This window comes from Protomyctophum bolini (genome assembly GCF_963924005.1).
Source record: "Protomyctophum bolini genome assembly, chromosome: 10".
In the NCBI taxonomy this organism is placed as follows: domain Eukaryota; kingdom Metazoa; phylum Chordata; class Actinopteri; order Myctophiformes; family Myctophidae; genus Protomyctophum; species Protomyctophum bolini.
This window is the reverse complement of record NC_137871.1, coordinates 13,342,402-13,363,901: the sequence shown is the minus strand read 5'-3', so window position 1 is coordinate 13,363,901 and position 21,500 is coordinate 13,342,402. Positions and strand designations below refer to the sequence as shown.

The 21,500-nt window shown below is 42.0% G+C and overlaps 1 protein-coding gene across 1 annotated transcript in view; it reads right to left on the bottom strand.

The window, feature by feature from the left end:
- Window positions 1-208: 208 nt before the first annotated feature.
- aff2 (AF4/FMR2 family, member 2) overlaps window positions 209-21,500 on the bottom strand; it is a 110,479-nt gene continuing 89,187 nt past the window's right edge. The window contains exons 16-26 of the mRNA XM_080774565.1: window positions 18,935-20,014; window positions 17,997-18,112; window positions 17,506-17,740; window positions 16,436-16,569; window positions 14,992-15,055; window positions 11,264-11,400; window positions 11,072-11,143; window positions 10,582-10,675; window positions 8,876-8,928; window positions 4,943-5,187; window positions 209-4,656 (exon numbers count right to left, since the gene is read on the bottom strand). Of these exons, the coding sequence (XP_080630691.1) occupies window positions 4,535-4,656; window positions 4,943-5,187; window positions 8,876-8,928; window positions 10,582-10,675; window positions 11,072-11,143; window positions 11,264-11,400; window positions 14,992-15,055; window positions 16,436-16,569; window positions 17,506-17,740; window positions 17,997-18,112; window positions 18,935-20,014 (2,352 nt within the window). The 3' untranslated portion in view covers window positions 209-4,534. The remainder of the gene's footprint in view (window positions 4,657-4,942; window positions 5,188-8,875; window positions 8,929-10,581; window positions 10,676-11,071; window positions 11,144-11,263; window positions 11,401-14,991; window positions 15,056-16,435; window positions 16,570-17,505; window positions 17,741-17,996; window positions 18,113-18,934; window positions 20,015-21,500) is intronic.

The window sequence follows — 21,500 nt, the reverse complement described above, 5'->3', positions numbered from 1 at the left end:
TTGATGTGTCAGAATTATAGACAACCTTTGTCCAATAATTTGTCTGTGTAGACCCTGACACATTGCAGATAAAAAAGAAGAAAGAAAGATGTTGTATCATTTTAACAATAACCATATAATGTGGCAGTTAGTTTGTAGTGATGATGACATGTCTTCAAAATTATGACATTTGATGGAGCACTGTGGTATAGTTACATTAGACCGACTTTATTTGCATAAAACCAAAAATGAGGACTTCTGTGTGAAGCTAACAATAACAACTGTATAGTAACAACACTTTCAGAAAACAAACAACATCAAACATCATTAACTGAGTAACACTGGGTTTACAACTACTGAGCCCCTCCCAAAAAAACAAAAAAACGATTATGTTCCTTTTGTTTTATTGGCCGTTGATTGCTGAAGTTGATTGGTCCTTCTTTACCAATAAACATCAAATTTGGCTTCATGACTTGTAAGAACGGAATTGGAATTGAATGTTCTAGGAAAGGGATTTCACAAGGAAGCTTGGCTTTTGGATTATTGTCCATCAATGTAAACGTATAAACCTTTTGAATCTTCCAGACAATGGACAGCGATTGCAGTTTAATTCATGCTCAGAATGACTTAGGATGGCTATGCACAAAAAAAAAGGAAAACAAATCCTTCTTTGTCTGAAGACATTACGTATTGCATGCTATGGTATTTAGAATTTCCTGGTATATCAGGTATTTCAGAAGACAATAAGTCACACATTTGTAATACTTTAAAGCCAAAATATGGTGTTATCATCAACACCAATTTAAAAGCTCATGAAAGTTTACAAAAAAAGAAAGAAAAGAAAATATCTTTATACCAATATGGTATGGCAAAATCCTTTAGATTAATTCTTTGTTCTCAAATAAATAGAGCAATTTCCACTGGACATGAATAGAGGCACTTGTTGCTTTTTTCATCATCAGAGTGAAAATGACATTTCACATTCACATCAACGCCCATAATATACACATTCATCAATGGGGACATGGTGAAAAAGGGTACCGTCATGCTGAGTGAGCTGCATTTACAGAGGTTAAGTTTTCTTGGCACACATTGTATTGTATAGGAGTCTAAACAAGATGAAACCACTTATTCCTTTGGAAGATATGGCATCTGTCATGAGAGGTTTCAAAGTCACATGGGTTTTTTGTTTGCTGTGTAATTGCAACCAAACACTGCATAGACACAAACATACAAAGCTGCACAAGTGTACACACACACACACACACACACACACACACACACACACACACACACACACACACACACACACGCGCGCGCACACACACACACACACACACACACATACCGTAAGTGCAAGTACATGCACGCTACATTCTCTTCCATCACCATTCATTCATCCATCTTAAAAAACACTGGAGAAAAAAAAGAGAGAAAGAAAACACTCTCTTCAAGGGTCACAGTCTGTACATCATAATATACAAACAACATTTTTGTTCAGTCAGGCAACGATTTAAATAGACTTGACAATAAGCTGTACATTTATATGCACACGATTACCGGGCTGGAGAAAACATTACAAGATTTATAGAAACTGAATTGAGCTCTCAGCCTTAGTGTCATTATCCTAATCCCAGCATAGATCCTCAGGACTAAGATCTGTGCTTTGGGGAAACCCAGGGCCATAGACATTTCAACTCCTAAAACAAAACATTTAGTATGTGGAGTTATTTCATTAGATTACTGAACCAGATACGACTGACGTGGTAACAGCTGAGAACACTAAAGATTACAGACTTTAGAAGCTGTGCTGATACATTACAGCATTTGACTGTAAACCGTCATGTAAGGAGCCCTCTATTTTAATTGTTGTGAAGAGGACAGTCCATTGTTAAAGGTGGCGTAAGTGTTATTTCTGGGTGAACTCACTGTCAACTGTTAAAAGGTTTATGCTCTAGTCTACAGTCTACACTAGTACTACAGCAAACAGCGTATTCAGATAATAACATCTGTTTCGCCATCTCTCCAGCTCTTTAGTGAACAGAAAATATGGTACTTATAAACACCTATGTTTAGGGACAGATTCAGGAAGAAATTTACACACAATATTTTGAGCGTACGGACATTTACGACCATTCCCACATGACGCGATACGCACAAGTGAAGCCATTACGCAACCTTTGGTGAATGACACGTGAGATTGATCGTACGGATTATACACCCTCCTTTTACGCACTTCATTTACACCTGGTAGTAAATCTCCTTCCTGAATCTGTTCCCCTATACTGTGTTTATAGGTGGGTTACATAATTCATCTAATCAGGCCCACAGTGAACCGGAAGCAAAATCGCCTAAGCAATCTTTTGGGCTACAGTCATTTTTAAAGTCGAGGTAGTCGAGGTAGTACTGCCACTAACATCCCGGTTTGGATCAAACACCTCAATCTGAGAAAACAAAAACAAATTTAAGATCGCTGTTTACGCAGAAGTCTATGGAGCGGCCATCTTCGTCGCTTGACTAGCTATAGCAACCCAATACTGCGATGTATCATAAACTACTATAAAGACCTACAGACGTAAATATACGTCTTTGGCATCAATGTGTTAATTTATCTTTTTATTAAAAAGTTCTTTAACACAAAATAAAGAAACAAATCACTTACAGCACCTTTAAGGAGCAATTACACCTGCCTCTGTAGCATAAATTAATAAGAAAAGAGAAGAAAAAAAAGATTTGACAGCAACCAGTCCTTACTTTTTAAGTCAATATGACAGGAAACATTTAGAGCAGCCATTTTTAATTCATATTCCCTAACTTCACTGGGCCACCTTTGGAAAAATAAAACTGATAGAACTGGTCATGGATGGCGCATTGTGGCAGTGTTGATTTTTACATTTAGTTTTAGTCTTAAGGTCGTTTCAGACAGGAAGTGACTGAGACATCGATTCATTTTCAATGAGAGGCGAGCTTAGGACGTGCAGAGAAGTTGAGGGGCGTGGACGACGCATGCGGGCGCGGTTCCGTGAAATTGTCGCACGCAAGCTCGTTCGTGCACACGCCCCCACGGGTTGCTAGAGTTGGATTCTGGTCAGTTTCATGTGCAGATATGTGCTGATCCAGGCGAGAATGCCTGTGTCACTCGCCCCATCCAAAACGGCCTTTAGTCTTTTGAATAAAATGTCTTCTCTTCTCCACTAGTCCCTCCCTAACATTTTAGTCTAGTTTTTATTTGTTTTAGTTTAGTTAGCTTAGTTTCCATTTAGTTTTTGTCAGTGAAAAAGGTAGTCGATGGAAATCTTTCGTCAAAGCTATGAAAGGAACAATGGAATAACCAACCAGGAAGGCATTGGAGCAACTCAGATTAAGTTTAAGCCCTTATTTTATTCACAGTGCAAGTAAAAATGTACAACGTTTCGATGTCACATTTTCGTCAGGTCTTCGTTCATGACCTGACGAAGATGTGACCAATACATCGAAACGTTGTACATTTTTACTTGCACCCTGTGAATAAAATAGGGGCTTAAACTGTCTGAGTTGCTCCAGTGCCTTCCTTCCTCCTGCTACCTGTCCTGCCTCTGAGATGCACCAGACTAGCCTGCCATAGACTTGAGGTGCGGTTGGAACTCCCTTCTGCTTAAACCATAAGCATTGGTCTTCATTTTAATTGCACAGTATATTCTCACAAGAGTTGAGTCTCCATAGCCAGTGTGGTACTGTTCTGAGATTTCCTTCCACATTCTGAGAACTATCTCATAGTGCACTACATTATACAGAGGTGCATGTGCTACAGTGTCACTTGACCACATCCCTGTTGCATTTGGTCCTCATTTCATCTAACATCATTTAATTTTGTTAGTTTGAGAGTTGATTGCCATGGTACTCTGTTAAATGCCTATTCCAACATCTACAACCAGGCGAGGTTCCAAAAACTAAATTCTAATCCACTGCTTATCACAGGTGAGTTTTAGGACCACCAAAAGAGAGCACGTATTTATTATGATGCTTGTCTGAAACATTTATGGAAACATACCTTTTTTTTTCTTTCTCCAAATTCTTTATCCCACTATTTTTGCAACCCAGTGTCAATTGTCGAATAGTGTAATCCTGGACGCTACACTCCCGCTGCCAACCTGGGGAGAGCGATGGACTGACCTCAATTTTCCTTCAATACACTTCAAGCCGTTTCTTTTCACCTGACAGGGGGAGATTCCCCGGTTGGACATGGAGAAGAGAACACACCCCCAGCGCCCACAGCGCCCCCAGCAGGAATCAAAGCCAGGACCTTCTAGCTGTGAGGCGACAGCGCTACCGACTGCCGTACCGTGCCCCTTGGAAGCATACCTTTAACCTCAGAGTGTCTTCCTGGTTAAATAAGGGCGTGATTAGGGGCAGTGGCCCAAGTAGGAAATCTCAGAGGCAGTTTCTGTGCGAATCGAATAATCTCCCCTTGGTTATACGGTCTCATCACAGGTTCCAAGCCCATGTCTAGCCTACCTCCAGCCCAAGCTGTGGTCCCAGTTCAAGTATTCAAGGTTCATTTTTAGTTTTCCATTCCCTATGGAACATGGGCTTCTATCCGTAGCCAGTGCAGTCCCTGTCTAATGTACTGGACCAGTTCAGTCATGCTGCTTTGTTGAGTCAACTGCTCCATCACTGCATCCAACTCCTGGAAGAACTCTATAAAGGAGTGCATGAGAGAGAGAGAGAGAGAGAGAGAGAGAGAGGGAGACAGAGCCAGACAGACGGACAGACAGTAATGGAGATGGAGAAGTTTGGAGGAGGAAGAAAAAGCAGATTGAGCAACAGGGATCAGGATACATACATTATGATGAATTAAAGGCTTACATTATCTTAATGCATATGTGTACTCTGCGGTGTGTGTGTGTGTGTGTGTGTGTGTGTGTGTGTGTGTGTGTGTGTGTGTGTGTGTGTGTGTGAATGAGTGAATGCATGTTCATGTTACCGTGACTTTGGGCGGCCAGTCTCTCTGCAGTCTCCCAGTGTTCGTAGCTCCTCAGGATGTTGTTGGTGATGTTGACGTGACTGGCGGCCATGTGGTGGATCCGCTGAGGGATGGCCACACTGCCCGATGACGACGACGACGACGACGACGACGACAACGACAATGCAGCGCTGCTTCCTGAGCCACTGCCTGCGCCCCCACTGCCCGCAGGGGAGGGGCAGAGAGGTGAAGGGGCGCTGCTTAGCCTGAAAGACACACGCACACAGAGCACAACATGTCAGTAACACGGACAAATGTGTCTGTGGCAAAGACTTGGACTGAATGTCAGCATCCAGGGGCCCGTTCCACGAAACTTGGATTAGAGATTAAGCCGGGCTTTATATCCTGGATCAGTGCTTAACCGGTTTCATGAAAGCTGGTTGATCTTGCCAGATTAACTTAACCAGTTAACCTGGATATGTTGAGGCTTGATTCGGTTTCATGAAAGTGATGCTACATTAGTTACCATGGAAACTTATGCTTTGGACTTAGCCTGCTCCGGACCAGGCTTAACCAGCCAGGTTTAACCTAATCCTGATGTCTTTACTGTTCATTAAGCAGTCAAACTGATCACAAACCAATGATGTTTTCCAGATTTATTCAATTATTATGGGTTTGTGTTGCCTTATTTGTATCGGTCTGCATTAAAGGACTAATTTAAGCACTATATAAAATCAAATAACCAAAATATATAGGCTGCACAACATCATGACAGCTTGTGAGCTTGTAGATCAGCTGCTTTTGGTGAATGTTCCCCATGAATAAGTTTGCTGTCGTGCAAGTGCACGGTTAAGAATAATTATTATATTATATCATTATTATTTTTTGTAAAAGTGAAAACCACTAAATATTACCATTACTCATTGTTTTACAACATATTACCATTGTAACGTTTCACCCACTACTAGTCCTACATACTTACACCTAGAAACCCCATTCAAACCTATTTAGGTTCATCCTACGGTGGACATGTGTGCCTGAAAAGGAATCTTTGAAATGTTTCATAGTTTTAGAAATATAGTGCTTTCAAATTTGAGACATTTATAGGCAGATAGTGGCACTTCAAAAAATCACTTTCACCTAGAAACTCCATTCACACTTTGTAAAATTCAGCTTACTGTGGAGACACATGCTGGAACTTTTTACTTTGAAATGTTTATTTATTTAAGTTATTGAACTTAAATGCCCAATGCAATCTCAATGGCAATAGAACAAACTTTGGCATGCTACATGAACCCATGACCCTCACCAGTCTGGCCCCTGTCTGGACAACAACCCCCTTCCCCAAAGGTAGCTCCCTCAGAGGAGGGAGTTATGGCCAAATATCACAATGCGACAATATCATTATGCTTACAATATTAAGAATTCTGTTTTAAGTTAATAGTAGTGGTAAAATGTAAACTATATTTTTGGGGTAGTTAATCATTCAGTCTATCCACTATTGAGAGTATGTTCTCTCTTTAATTACAGCAGCAGTATTTATTTTAGAAGCTTAAGTCCTTGTATCAGTAAGTCTTAAATAGATTAGTAAAGATAATGAGATATACAGAAGGGGGCTGTAATGCAACTATTAAGGATGCAAACTGCCTTAATACCCCATGAAGAAGAAGGATCAGTAAATCTGTGATCAACATAATGGGTCTAGAGACAAAAAGCCAGACTGTCTATTAAGCCAGGCTTGCTGATCCCGGCTCACCAAATCCGCCAATTCTGAGCCTCGCTTGGCTTTAGTGGAACGGAATAAACCAGGCTGTAAAGATCAGGATTTAAAAAGCCTGGCTTTGGCCTATATCCTGGATTAGTTAATCCAAGATTCGTGAAATAGGCCCCTGGAGGTTTTCCTCAGAATATCTATAACGCTTATTTACTACGCCACTATGGCATAGTACGAGTCCAACTTGCATTAGTATTTCTCAAAATCTTTATTTGCAAGCACCCACTTAACTCTGAGTGTACAAATGGAATTCAGTTCCATTTATACAAAAAAATTGACAAAAAAAAGGTCCACCACGAGCCAGCATGGTGATGACTATGAATATGAGGGACGGATTCTGTTCGCATGAGTAACCAGCCAACGAGGAATCCCCCCCGTCGGCTGAGGAAAAGATTAGGCTTCTGGCATGCAAGGAATTATCTAATTTAACAATTCTTAAGCTGGTCACGTGCCAAAAGCGGTGGACAGAAACTGGTCGACACGACATGCCCCAACACGGGCAGAAACAAGGCCTTTTAACCAGGCTACACACACTACAACTCGCTTACAATTCGCAAACCTGGCAACACTGCCCTGTGTTCATGCTGTTGTCAGAGGCCCGCACCCGGCTCACACGTCACTACTCTCTGTCTCTCCGCTCGCAATCGGCAGCCATCTTGCTTTTTATTTATATGGGCGAGTGGCAATTTAATGCAAATAAATTAATTATAGGTCCAGCAAGCAAATCATGATGGTCTGTAGGTCACAATCACATTCCGATTTTAGGTGTTGTGTTTTGTATGACATTTTGGCCAGTAGTTTTATATCTATCTCAGCTTTTGCCTGATAGCACACATGCTAACAGTGCTGATCACAACGTTAGCAGCATTTGATGACAGGTTGCCATAGCGATAGATAGCAACGTACAGTGTGCGCAGACCTAACGTGAGCTTCTGGGACAGAAACTTGCGTTTTCATGACAGCAGCAGCTGCTGCAGCCTCTGATAGCTACTGTGCTAAAGATGCTAAAGCAACACAAAAAAACATCCACTGTCCACACGCAAACCAAAACAAACCAGGGACCAGGGTTGCCACATATCGTGGATGTGAGAGTGAAACAAGCAACCAGGTCTATAAAAATGTTAATAGTCCAGTTCAAAGTAGGTAAATCAGAAATGGTCCGGAAATTAGTCTTAAAATAATCAATTATAGTGTTGACTGTCAAACTTTGTTGTCTAATGTTGTTTCAGAGCAGTGGAACTCAAACATTTCCATGTCAAGGACTACCAATAGATAAACAAGTCCAAAGTAGCTTATAATGATCAGACTTGGCAACACTGTCTCTAGGTTGAACGTTCTACTTCACAAGCTCACACATATGAAATATGTTTTTTTGAATCTTCAAACTGAGACATATTTTATGATAATACTGTTAGCACAGTCATCATACTCCAAGAGCATACAAATGGAACCAAATGGACCCTGATTTTCCCAGAGAGCAAATGGTATCAAATGGGGGTCTGTGGCCTAATGCATTTCAAACTGGGGCTTCTTGGTATTATATTCTCTGCATATCTTATCAACTTGGGGTGAATATTTCACCACAATACTTTACTGAATATTTCACAAGAATATAACACAAGAGTCAAATGTACGGTCAAATGTAATCACAATATAGGCTACAGATGTAAATATTTATGACACAGTCGAAAATTAGTGCTATCCCCCCCCACACACACACACACACACACACACGACAGGCAAGGCTGTTGTTTGCATCGTTAGCAGGCAGCAGCTACCTTGCCACTGCTCTCTGTGACTGTAGTTGTTTCACCATGTTTGCCTATTTATGAGAAATAAAAAACACTTTCTGTTATTATAATAATTTATAACCCATCCGTTACTACATGTGCAGGGCACACTACTGAGTTTAAAAACACAGCTGAAACATGAAGTGGAGTCTGTCAACTCTGTCAACGCAATTTCCTTCTTTCCATATTGCGCTGCAACGTAACTAGGATTCGCCGGCCGAAGGCCGGCGAAATTCTAGTGCTACACATATGTGTTTATTTATTTGTGTGTGCATGCGTGTGCGCCTCGTGCGTGAGTGTGTGTGTGTGTGTGTGTGTGTGTGTGGGTGTGTGTGTGTGTGTGTGTGTGTGTGTGTGTGTGTGTGTGTGTGTGTGAGTGTGTGTACTTACTTTCCATTGTTTCTCCATGGTGAAGGTGCTTGGTGGGAGCTCTTGGCTGAGTTCTAGAACCACAGATAGAAGTGTGTTTAAAGAGCGACTGTGGTTCTTCTCTCACAGAGTTGGATAGATTAGAGGGTCTTTAATCGTATTAGATGAGGTAGTTGTCATGCTATTAGATAGAGGTCTTAAACGCGACATTCAAAATCCCACCCGGGTTGTGCTTATAACCACGCCCCGCTTCTGTGGCCAACGCGGAAGTGCCTCTTGCCTCTCGCCTACAACAACTGCGGACTAGACCTAAATATATTATTAATCTATGGACTAGACCGGAGGCCCGCAGTCTCAAGCGAACTTGAGCCACGTAAGACACCACCGAGCAGGCTAAAGCGAGCGAGTTGCCGCGCAGAGTGTTGCGAAGTTCACTTAGCCGACTCAGGGCCGTTGGAGTTGCGACCCGATGAGGACAGAATAGTAAATCATGTCCTGGTGAGCGCGTTTGCCCCGACTGCCACTCAAAGTGGCTACTGGCCAATCATAGCGTGTCCTGAGCACGCGTCTTAAACAGAGCAGCCACCATAGTGTTAGTTAGACAGTGGTGTAAAGTAACTAAGTACATTAGCCACTTCAGCCCTATATACATTTTAGCCATTTGAAAATAAGCGATCTACAAGCTCACAATGTGTCGTGATGCAAATTACTGTAAGTTTAATAATGATGTACCATGCATGTTCACATCATGTATACTTAGGCCATATATATATATATATATATATATATATATATATATATATATATATATTTTTTTTTACAAAATAGCCAATTCAGAGTGATCAGATTGTTCTTATCATAACCTACAGTATATTACAGGTGAGTTGATTTCTAAAAACCTTGTATTCACACAGATCATTTAACCTAATAGTTACACATAGTACACATACTGTACAGTAGCACCAGCATTAGACAATACACAGCTATCTCAAATAAATCATGAATCAATAATTTCTCTTGTGAGGACCAAGAAATTGGTTTTCACAATGCCTATTTCTCAAATTCTACTATACTTGTGTTGTGGGGATATTTGACCCTCACAAGTATAGTAATGCAAGCATGCACGCACGCAGCCACGCACACAGACGCACACGCATGCACGCACACACACACACACACACACACGCACGCGCACACACACACACACACACACACACACACACACACACACACACCTAAGACCCGAAAAAGCAATTCTAACATTGCAAACAGCTCACTTTTATAATGACATACTGTGTAATTAATTAAACTAAACGGAATTAATCAAAACAAGCACATTAAATCCCCAACAACCCACTGGCGTGATTGATGGAGCTAATTAGCGCATTAAAATGAAAAGAGAGCGAACACATTTTATAAACCGCATGCAAAATTAATGCGCAGGCGCCATGCAAATGAATACAGATTATGTTTAAGGGCTGGTAATTGGCTTTATAGGTTTTACGGACTACAGATAAAGAGATAGAGTACACAGAGGAGGGCATGGGGGAACGAAAGAAAGTAAGTCAGTGAACTCTTTGTGTGTGTGTGTGTGTGTGTGCGTGCGTGCGTGCATGCGTGCGTGCGTGCGTGCGTGCGTGCGTGCGTGCGTGCGCGTGTGTGTGAGACTGTGTGAGACTGTGTGTGTTTGTGTGTGTGTGTGTGTGTGTGTGTGTGTGTGTGTGTACCTTAAAGTAGTCCATGAGAGATCGTGAGTATTTGACAGCGTGATCTTTCTTCAGCTGGAACATCCGAAGGTACAGTAGAGACAGGCATCGGTTACTATGGGAACAAAACCATTAAGGACGCAGTTTTTTTAATTAATGCCCTAATCAATGCATCATCAATGCACTGTCCCATCATGTAAGGGCACAATGTAACATTGTTGGTCTTGGATTCAAGGCGACTTGGCTGAAAATCTCGGTGTGTGTGTGTGTGTGTGTGTGTGTGTGTGTGTGTGTGTGTGTGTGTGTGTGTGTGTGTGTGTGTGTGTGTGTGTGTGTGTGTGTGTGTGTGCATAGACACACTGAAGGCTTTATTTTGTTAGTGTGTGTTTGCGTGTGTTTGCGTACACAATGACTCGTAGGATGCACTATAGAGATGCTTAATGGCTGCGAAGAGGACAAGTGAAGAGGAACAGTAAATGCACATGCACGTCGCACGCACACAGCAACTCACCACAGCACAGCTAGTTTCTTCTCGGGAACAGTGGCCGAATGACTGGCGAAGTTCTTCAAGCGCATAGCATACCTGGAAGAGAGGAGAGGACAGAAGAGGAAATTGAATCCTCTAGTGCAGTGGCTCCCAAACACTGGGACGTATATCGTCAATATATCAGTGAAGGTATTGATTATTGAGCGAGTGGCACACCTGATGAGTTCCACCGTTTCAGAGTACATGGTGTACGGAGATTTGGCTTCCAGTGGGTCTCTCTCCATGGCATTACCACACTCTATAAAGGACAGTGCCCCGTCTGCATAGTTCACCGCTTTACCAAACTTATCCATCTACAGGATGGGAGGGGAAAGAGAGACAGAGGACAGAGCGAAGGATAATGGAGATAATGAATGGAAAATAGGGGAGGCAGATGGGTGAAGAAAAAAAGGAGAGAGAGGTTTCAAGATTCAAGGTTTATTTGTCACTCACTCATTATGTGCAGTTGAAATGCTGGCATGACATTCTCTGCAGACAGTGCGAACAATCTTACTATACAGGTTTTTCGAAAACGTCTGGCCGACAGACTTCAAACTCAGCGTGCACACCACACCGCTTACAACGACCCAAGGGAATGCCGTGCCTGACGTAGAGTCGGTCAGATAGGAGTTGTCCAGAACCACCGACCAATAGGCCCATATACTCTATAGGCATATAGAGACATAGTGGTCGGATCCGGAACCACAGATACGACCACTATGTCCATTATGGTCACGTACACCAGACTTCAATCTGGAGACCAATTATTATATCTTTTTAAATTATTTTTGTTTCATAATGCCCTACTTTGTCGTAGAAGAGCGTCAGGCAAAAGTAATGAAAATAGCCAAGTGCATGGGATTTTACAAAAGAATAAATTAAATTAAGAAGAATTATGAGTAAGTAGAAATAAAGAAACAAGTGTTCTGTGTACAGAAAGAGAGATAGACAGAAGGGACAAAGACAGAGAGAGCGTGTGGGACAAATCAACGTCTTCACAGCCCTGCAAAAGATGCACAATCTCCTCTAACAGTAATCCCCTGCTAAGCCTGCAATCCCCCAGACAGATCTGGGGGAAACAACGTTTAAACCAAGATAGATGACAAGATAAATAAATCGCTTTTCATTGTTTGCTATAAAAATCACATAATCTACTTGATATTGTTTATCTTGCAGACATTGGTCCTTGACTACCACGCTCTCTGGGAAGCTAATGGAGCAGTAAATAACATCAATTATACAGTGACATCTTTGATGTGTTTTTATGCCACACTGACACACATCCTCCCCACACACACACACACTCCCTTCGGACCCCTCCCTCTGGCACACAGGCATGTGCACAGTGCATAGATGTATACCTATATGCCTGCTTGTTTATTCAGAGAGATAGACACACTCACTCAGTGTTAAGACAAGAAATGTTGACAAATCTTTGAGTGATGTTAAATAGTGTGTGTGCATGTGTGAACTTTATACAAACCCCCGTGGTTGGAAATTCCGTTTGAATACTGATCCAGAAGTGACAGAGAAATCAAATACCTGCCTCTATAGACTTCTATATCAGTAACCATTGGGTTCCGTCTGCTTATGTTGTTTGCAGGCTTGCAGCACACATTTTGATCCGAAGCGCATATCAGAGAATATTTGGGCATATTTTGAAATATGTATAAAGCCCAGTGGAGGTGCCTATGACTCAGAATTGCATGTGTAATTTTACGATCAAAATGTGGAGCGGACATAATTTATCCTCTGTTGTGCATCGTACCGCACACCTAAAATAGACAATGTACAAATTCACAGCATGTCATAGCGTGATGCATTGTGAGTTTGTAGTTCGGCTATTTTAGGTGTGCGACACCACTGTACAATTGCGTATAAATCAGGCACACAGAGAAACAGGTTGTTCACTTCTATTCTTGTAAGCATGAAGTCATAAAACGACCAAATCAATGAAGCCTTTTTAGTGCATCCAGCGAGAACATGAGTATAAGGCCTATATCACAATGCTGATAGGGTTGTGAAAAAACACACCCTACAGCACTGTTTAATGCAATTTATTTGTGCATGGTGTAAGTATTTTTTGTTGAATTACTGATGAAGTTGTAAAAGTCAACAGTATGTATATGTCCCGGTTTGCAGGTGTTAGAATGTGCAGGAAGCTCAAACAAAGGCAGGACAAGAAGATCACATAAACTAGACTTTACTTGGGAAATGACATACGATAAGTACATACACTGAACATAAAACCTGACACTAACTTAAGATCCAGCACTGAACAAACAAGGCAGAGTTTAAATAGTCACTGGAGCTCATCACCCAACCTGGCTCAGCTGGTCCCCACAGGTGATGGCACTCAGGGCAATCAGAGTCAGAGGAGCAGGACTTGGGAGAGACAGGAAACTCATGGACAAACGGAGGGGCTCAGGACGTGACCATGACAGTATATCCATAGCATAAGCAAGCAGAACACTAGCAGACAATACACTAGTTATTTATTTCAATCATTTTATTATTATTATTATTATTGTGATTTATTTTCACAATCTGATACACATACACCAGCTACTTTTGATAATTCGCGCGACAGATATGACGGTATAGACTCAGAGTTTCATGTGACCAGCTTAAAGTATTGTGTATTGTCTTGTATTTAGGAAGAAGATTATCAGGTAATATAATTGTGAAAATAATAATAAAATCATTGAAAGAAATAACTAGTGTATTGTCTGCTCCACCGTCGGTGTATGACTGTGAATTTGTAATGCACATTGTAAAGCGCCTTGGATAAAGGAACTATATAGGCACTATATAAATGCAATCATTATTTCAGTTATTTTTTATTGCACAGCTGTGCAGTTGTGCATAACCTGCAATGATGCAGGGTTGGAAACTTTCCAGGACAGGAACTGTCTTCCAAGTTAGACTCTGGAGTGATTCTACAGCCTTATGGCATTCTGATTAACCCCACTGGTTTATGCGACCTCATATCTTTTCCTGTAGTGCCACCATTAGGCTACATTTCCCACTAGCACACACACAGATACACACAGGTACTGTATCCCATGAAATCTGCTGAGCACATTAATACTCCACGGAGGAAGGACTATTTTCAATTTGGTGACCCCATTACCTGTTCTCTGGTGCCACCCTCAGGTCAAAGCTTTTTTCTTATTTTTAAAGCTCTCCTATAGTGCTCTAGAGTCTGGACTAGAGACCGAGCAACTGTCCATTGGTTGGGCATTATGGTCGACTACTGTATGTGTGTCCCAGAGTGTTGTGATGGCCCCTATGTGGGGCTTCTATTAGTGTATGTAGCTTTGCCCCTCACCTTTTCCTACCTTCTCCACTATTACTGTTAGCTCAAAGCTAAACATTGTTCCAAAGTAAACTTTAGTCATAATTGTGCATGACAATGGTTATTATGTACATAACTGTACATAATGCTACATCCGAAATGATTACTTCTATTCCAATTTAATACATTCGAATTAATTCCCCATTAGGTTTCCCTTTAACTACTATGGAAAGTTTCCACCTTTGAACATACCCAAAATATTATAGCCTTACTTCCCCTGACAACCTGAATGCATTTTACTTTGTCTGACCCATGCCAAAGTGACGTAACGCATCAACATTTGAGAAAACAAATAAAAAGCAGTTTGCAATGTTTCCTGCAAATGGTTTGAATAGCGTTCACACTAGAAATGAACCACTCAAGAGTTCATTTAGAACCAAGGCCACTTCGGTGGTTGTGGTTCTTTGTTCTGCCACCAGGGATCGGGGCTTTCACCCCATCCCAAATGAACGGAACATGGAACACTCTATGGTTCCGTTCTAGCGAACCAAGCAGGCCTGAATGCTGCGAGAGCACCCTTATATCAGAGTGTGTGATGGGTTCTTACCAGAGCATCAGCCTTGTGTTTGAGTCTCTTGGCCTCCTGCATGTAGTGCTCTGCACTGTGGATACTGGAGAGAGAACAGAAGAGAATAGAAAGCCTTAGCACAGAGAATTATACACTCAATCTGCTTGTGATGCTCTTCAATCATTGCACGTATCCCTGCATTAAGTGACCTCGGTACATAGACAATTATATTTATTGGATGTCTAGAGTCTAGAACTCTAGACTGATCTTAGTGTACCTCATCAAGATCATCATACATGTACATTCCTCTTTTACACTATACATTTACACACTTTTGACAAAAAATTGTAAATTGTAGAAACACTGTACAGTACATACAATCAAAGCAATTACCTTTAAACACCTTTTTTGAAACTATCTTTAAACACTTTTGAAAAACAGCTATTTCTGCACAACCTTGAAAAAGCTTACCCCAAGCTAACCTCTCCTATGTGGAAATATAGGCCAACTATTTCTGACAGCAAATGCACAATTCTTATGGTTTTGTAAGTTAGATTTCCCTCAATTGCAACATAATAGCTCTGTGTAGTGTGTACACATCATTTATATTCAACTTTCAATTGTACATACATTGTTTTGTTTTGATTGTAGTGTTCTACTTTTGCTTTGGCAACGTTAACGTGTCTCATTTCTCATGCCAATAAAGTCCTTTGAAGTGAATTGAATTGTAAGTATCCTTAGGAATAGGAACCAATGGTTCACATGGAGGTGTGTGGCAATCTCCTGTTTCTGTAGTGTGATGCAGCTTGATATACAAGTACAGTACACCCCCTGGGCATGATGCTAGTACAGTCTGTCGCAGGAACGTAGCCCCGATCCAACCCTTGAGGGCCAAGCAGGGAGGCACTGGGTTATATATTTATAGTCTTGTATGACCCGGTCGGGGGAATTGTACCGCAACCTCCCAATGTCAGGGCAGACATTCTAACCCCAAGGCCACTGAGCTGGTGTAGTTCATACAAAACTTCTACTGTCTTGATTTTTCATTCAAACAGTAGCATGTGCTTGTAAGCTATGATGATGATGATGGCAAGATGGCTTGTATTCATTTTAACAAGTCATTTAGGGTTGAACAAAGTAAAAACGTTTTACAAAATAAATGAATACGTATTGGTGCATATTCTGAAGCAGAGGTTGTTAGTGTAATAAATGTAACTTTTCTAATTATGTTGAAACTAATACACAGTACTAATCCTACTTTCGTATTCCATAACCACTTAATCCCATCCTTTTTACGGCAACATCAAAACTCTTCACCGATAGAATAGAAGCTTGAATGTAACATTCTGCTAATTTCACAAAATGTTCATTTGGTTAAAAAGTTGTGTCTCTCTCTCTCTCTCTGTGTGTGTGTGTGTGTGTGTGTGTGTGTGTGTGTGTGTGTGTGTGTGTGTGTGTGTGTGTGTGTGTGTGTGATATTTACGTGTTGCTGAATGACAATTTGGGTCTTCGTGGTCCTGCAGGGTCCATGGAAGATTCAGACCATGGCTCTGAGTCATTGAGTCCATTGACAGGGTAACTGTCCCCACAGGGCTTGTCAACGTGGTCATCCGTCTCCTGATGGGGGGGGGGGGGGGATTTAGAGTTTGTATTAATAACCAAAATCTGCAAAGTAATTAAAGCTGTCAAATAATTGTAGTGGAGTAAAAAGTACATTTGCTTCTGTAGTGGAGTAGAAGTATACCCCATTTAGACCTGAAACCGATTCCAAAAACGGCTTCTAAATCCTGACCGCCTAAATCCGGAAGTTTTCTGGAAAAAAATATGTTGCTATATAATGTACATACAAGCAACAACAACAACCCAAAAATGGGTTCCCGTCTTGAAAAGACTTAAAGCTGCACTATGTAACTTTTCTTTTAAGAATAAAGAAGTCAATTAAATAATGAATTAATAATTAAAGTAATTGTGTCCAAACTCAACTGTATGGCAGAGTATGTTAATACAATATAACTACACATTTGGGGTGATTGCATTTTCTCTCCCTGCTCTTCCACTGGGACATTTAGGTCCTGTCAAAGGTCATGTCTCACCTAGACACAGGATCTGACACGAATGTTGTGAAAATAGTAAAAATGTCAGCAGGAGACCGGGTTCAAATGTGGGGTAGAAGAGGACAGTTACGTACAGTACTCGCTTACTTTTCTCCACTGGACAACAGTTCAAATACACATTTCTTTCAATTTTAAGCTGACATACGGCTGGCCATAACGACGACGGTGACACATTATTTAGTCCGTGGACATCTAGCTCCACATTAGGGTGAGACAAAACATACCCAAATGAAAATCTGTGTCTGTAAATATGTCCACTTACTAAGTGTAAACACAACCATGTTAAGTGTCCCACTGAGCCCAGAAAACTAGTCAGTGTATCAATTCCAACAGTCATTTATAGCACTTAGGCCTAATTCATGTAGTTTATTCAGAACAGCTTTTGAGGACAGTTACAGTACTTTCGATGAGCAACCCTGTCGTTTAGACGAAGCCTTACGGTTCCATTCTTTAGGTGTGACGACGCTTTCCCATCTCCTCGCTTATGTCTGTGTGAGGAAGAGGAGGACAACGATGAGGCGGAGCAGCCTAGGATGTCAGCGGTGCCGCCCTCCTGGCTGAAGGAGGAACTACAGACGGCGCTCCGCTTGCGAGGGGGGTCATCGGAAAGGGGGGACAGGAGGGGAGGGAGGAGCTTTTCGTTCCGCCGCCGAGACTGTTTCCTGCTGACGGAGCTGGGAAAACAACACATCGACAGTCATTCGGACGGACAGACAGACAGACAGACAGACAGACAGACAAGCAGACAGACAGACAGACAAGCAGACAGGCAGGCAGGCAGGCAGGCAGGCAGGCAGGCAGGCAGGCAGACAATATGTGTGTTGCTCAAGACTTTGTCTGCATGTATTTGTACAGATCATGTCTTTGTCTGCATGTGTTTGCGTTATCGCTTCACTGTGCGTGCGTGCGTACGTGCGTGCGTGCACTCACTCTGTGGAGCCGGCCTTGTGGTTGTGGATTGGAGAGATGCATGGTGGGAGGAGAAGGCAGTCTTTGTCCAATCTTAGCTTCTTACTGCCATTCACGGACAGCTCTCCGTGGTCCAACTGGGCACGGCACAGCAGGGAGACCATTCAAAACAGACGTGTGTCTACTTTTAGTCAAGTCCAAGGCAAACATGTGTATAGACCAGTGGTTCTCAGACTTTTACTTCCAGGGACTCCCGTAATGTTGAGAGTGTACTAATGGAACCATTTGTACACTCTCAGAGTTACAGGCCAGTAAGGGTTCATTTGGAACCCTCTCAAGGATCTAATAAGATACATCTCAGGTGTAATATGCAACAAAAATAGTTAGAAAGAAACAACCTTGTTTGACCCGCATACTTAAGAAAAACAAGCATGCAACCTTAATCAAATAAAATCCTGATACTGGATTGGAAAGAAGCAACCTGTGTTTTTCATGTCTCTGTCTCCGAGTACAGAAATAGGATCAGATAGATTTACTGATGCACTGACTTATTGTGAAAGGCCAAACCGAACCAGCAGCGAGGGAATTTAGTAGATTCGTGCACATTTTTGTGATATGGTGAAGTTATCGTACATTTTGGCATTATTGGGTAAAACTATCGTACAAATATGATAATTATTGTAGATCTGGCAAAAAAGTGGTTGGGGTGTAGAGGTGGTGGTGTGTGTGTGTGTGTGAGGGGGGGGGGGGGGGTAGAGTAGACTCTTTTTTAATCTAAGACTATCTGATATGTTTGATATTTATTTTTTGCTGATATCACAATTTTCATAATGCTTGCATTCATATAATTTGGGTAAAAAAAAGGGCCCCCCGATGTTATTTTTTTATTTAAATATTTTTAAACATGTATGTAATTCTGAGTTCTAGCACTGGGGAACAGATAGGATCTGTGTCCTCACCTTGTGTTTCCTCTTGTTTTTGCTGGTGTGTTTTTCCGTCGTGACCGTCATACTAGCGGCTGCCTGTCTCCTGTTTTTACATCCGCTGTCTCCTCTGTCTGTCTTCCCAGATGGTCTGAGGGGCGTCTGGTCCAGCGTGGGGGGGTTGTCGGTGACCCCAACACTGTGACAGGCCTTTTCTCTCTCCCTGAGCCCCGCCCTGTCCCTCTCCTCCACGCCCAGTCCATCCTTCTCGTCCCCGTCCCCCTGCTTCTCTCTCTCAGTTGGTCTCTCCCGGTCCCCTTGTCCTGCTCTCTCCCTCTCTTCCTGCTTTTCTCTCTCTCCCATCCCCGTCGTCCTCTCCCTCTCTCCCTTACCTGATTTGCCCCTCTCTGTCAGACCCGGCCACTCTCTCTCGTCCTGCTTCTCCCCCCCGGCCGTCCTGTCCCTCTCTCCACGTCTCTCTCTTTCATCCAGCGCCGTCCTCTCCATCTCTCCCTTCCCTCCCCTGCCTCTCTCTTCCAGCCCCTGTCCAGGCACCCTGCTGATTAAATCCAGTTCAATTTTCACCCACAAGCTCTGGACCTCTTGGTATTCCCGTAAGGGAGAGAGGGGCAGATCGTGTCCCAGGCTGGAAGGCGGCAACATGCGATCTAAATCCTTGCCCTGCCGCCCCAACCCCCCGGGATCTGGAACTACGGTTCCAAAAGAGTCACTTAGGTTGGTTATACTACAGCTATTACTTGCTACACTACTACCACCGCTGTTACTACAACTGTTGCTACCATGGCTACTGTTGCTACCATTAATGGTTACATTGCTGCTGTCTTTAACGCGAACACCTTTGCCTCCAAACGTTCCCGGAGCTCCTGTGCTTCCAGAGGCCGTACACGGAACAGCAGTGTGCAGGTGCAGTGCATTCGAAGCTGTGTGTGTGTTGGTCAGAGTGTGTGTCTGTATCTGCGAGGGCGGGGTGGGAACCTTGACCACTCCCTCGGAATCTGACTGGCATTCTGAGGAGGAAGAGGAGGAGTCCGTTTCGATGAATTCCCGGGACTTGGGTGTGATTCGGCTACTAGGGCCCCGGTGCTTCCTCTTGTCCTATGTTGTGGAGGAAATAAATATGTTGTATTATGAAGTTTGGCAGATATTGTCTTTTTTTGCTTCTTTTTACTGCCAACCATTCTCCAAAGCATATGAATTCTGTTCATTCTGTTGAGTGTCCATGGGGAAAATATTGATTCCAAATTCTAATTCTATGACTTCTTAACTGCAACAGAAATATCAGCCAGATGACTTTATAGAAATAATTTTATATTAAAAAAAATATGTATAACAAAAAAAGGCCTGCTTTGTAGGCTAAATATGCAATACCACCACTATGGTCTTTTAAGCCAAGGGATTCAATTGTCTTTTTGTCTATTAGTCTTTCTTTCTTTCTTTATTCCTTCCATCCTTCCTTCCATTATTCCTTCCTGATGCTGTCTTTAAAGGGAAAATACTATTTTCCTAGATAACATAGAAGAAATAATGATAGGCTATTCGGCCATTGCCAGACATACAGTATCAGTGAAGATCAAACCATAGTATGTCTTCAAAAGAATACATGATTGTGTGACTGTACATCCAGAGTCTGCACTGAACAGTAGCATTATGCTTTGTTCCTTTGTTCTTGTGAGGATATGCTCCATGTACAATACTGATCTGTGTCAATGTCCACATAAGGTCAATGCCTTAGTTCAGTCATTTTATATCCTTTTTGGTGATAAAACCCACTATTCAGACAGATAATTAAATAGATTATATCCTCAAACAGTAAAATAAGTAGTGTATTTTTAAACCATTTGTGGTATAAATGTTTTTGTAAATGATATTGATTTGCGATAAGAGAATAAGGAAACACTCCTTTAAATAGAAGTAATAGTCATTCTCTCCTTTTCTCTGTCTGGCCGCATTGCTTCATAAAACCTTATAGTGTTCAGAGGTTCAATGACAAAGTGATAATTAAGTTCAGTCTTTCTTTGCTTTCATTCTTTTACTCTCCTTCATGAAATCACTAAATCCATAACAGATTTCCCCTCTCCCCTATCCCACCTCTCTCTCTCTCTCTCTCTCTCTCTCTCTCTCTCTCTCTCTCTCTCTCTCTGTCTCGCTCTCTCTCTCTCTCTCTCTCTCTCTCTCTCTCTCTCTCTCTCTCTCTCTGTGTCTCACTCTCTCTCTCTCTCTCTCTCTCTGTGTCTCACTCTTCATATTTCCATAAAACCAGCCATTATGTGATAATTCAGTTTTGTGCCAGGGATTTTTAATGACCTCAACAAACCACGCAGAAACTATGGGAATGAAGACGCTGTTATAGCCGTGGCTGACTCCTTTATGCAGTCTTTATGCGAACGAGGACTTTGTGGCATATTCTGGTCATGTGTCTATGTGTGTGGATTATATGTAAAATGGAGAGAAAGAAAGGGATCGCAACTTACTTTAGAATAGATGCTTTCTATACACTTTTGCTGCTGTTGACAAAGTTTGAGTTGCCCTTTCTCTGATTTTGCTGCCTTTGCAGTTTGCCTCAGCACCAAGGACGGAGCAT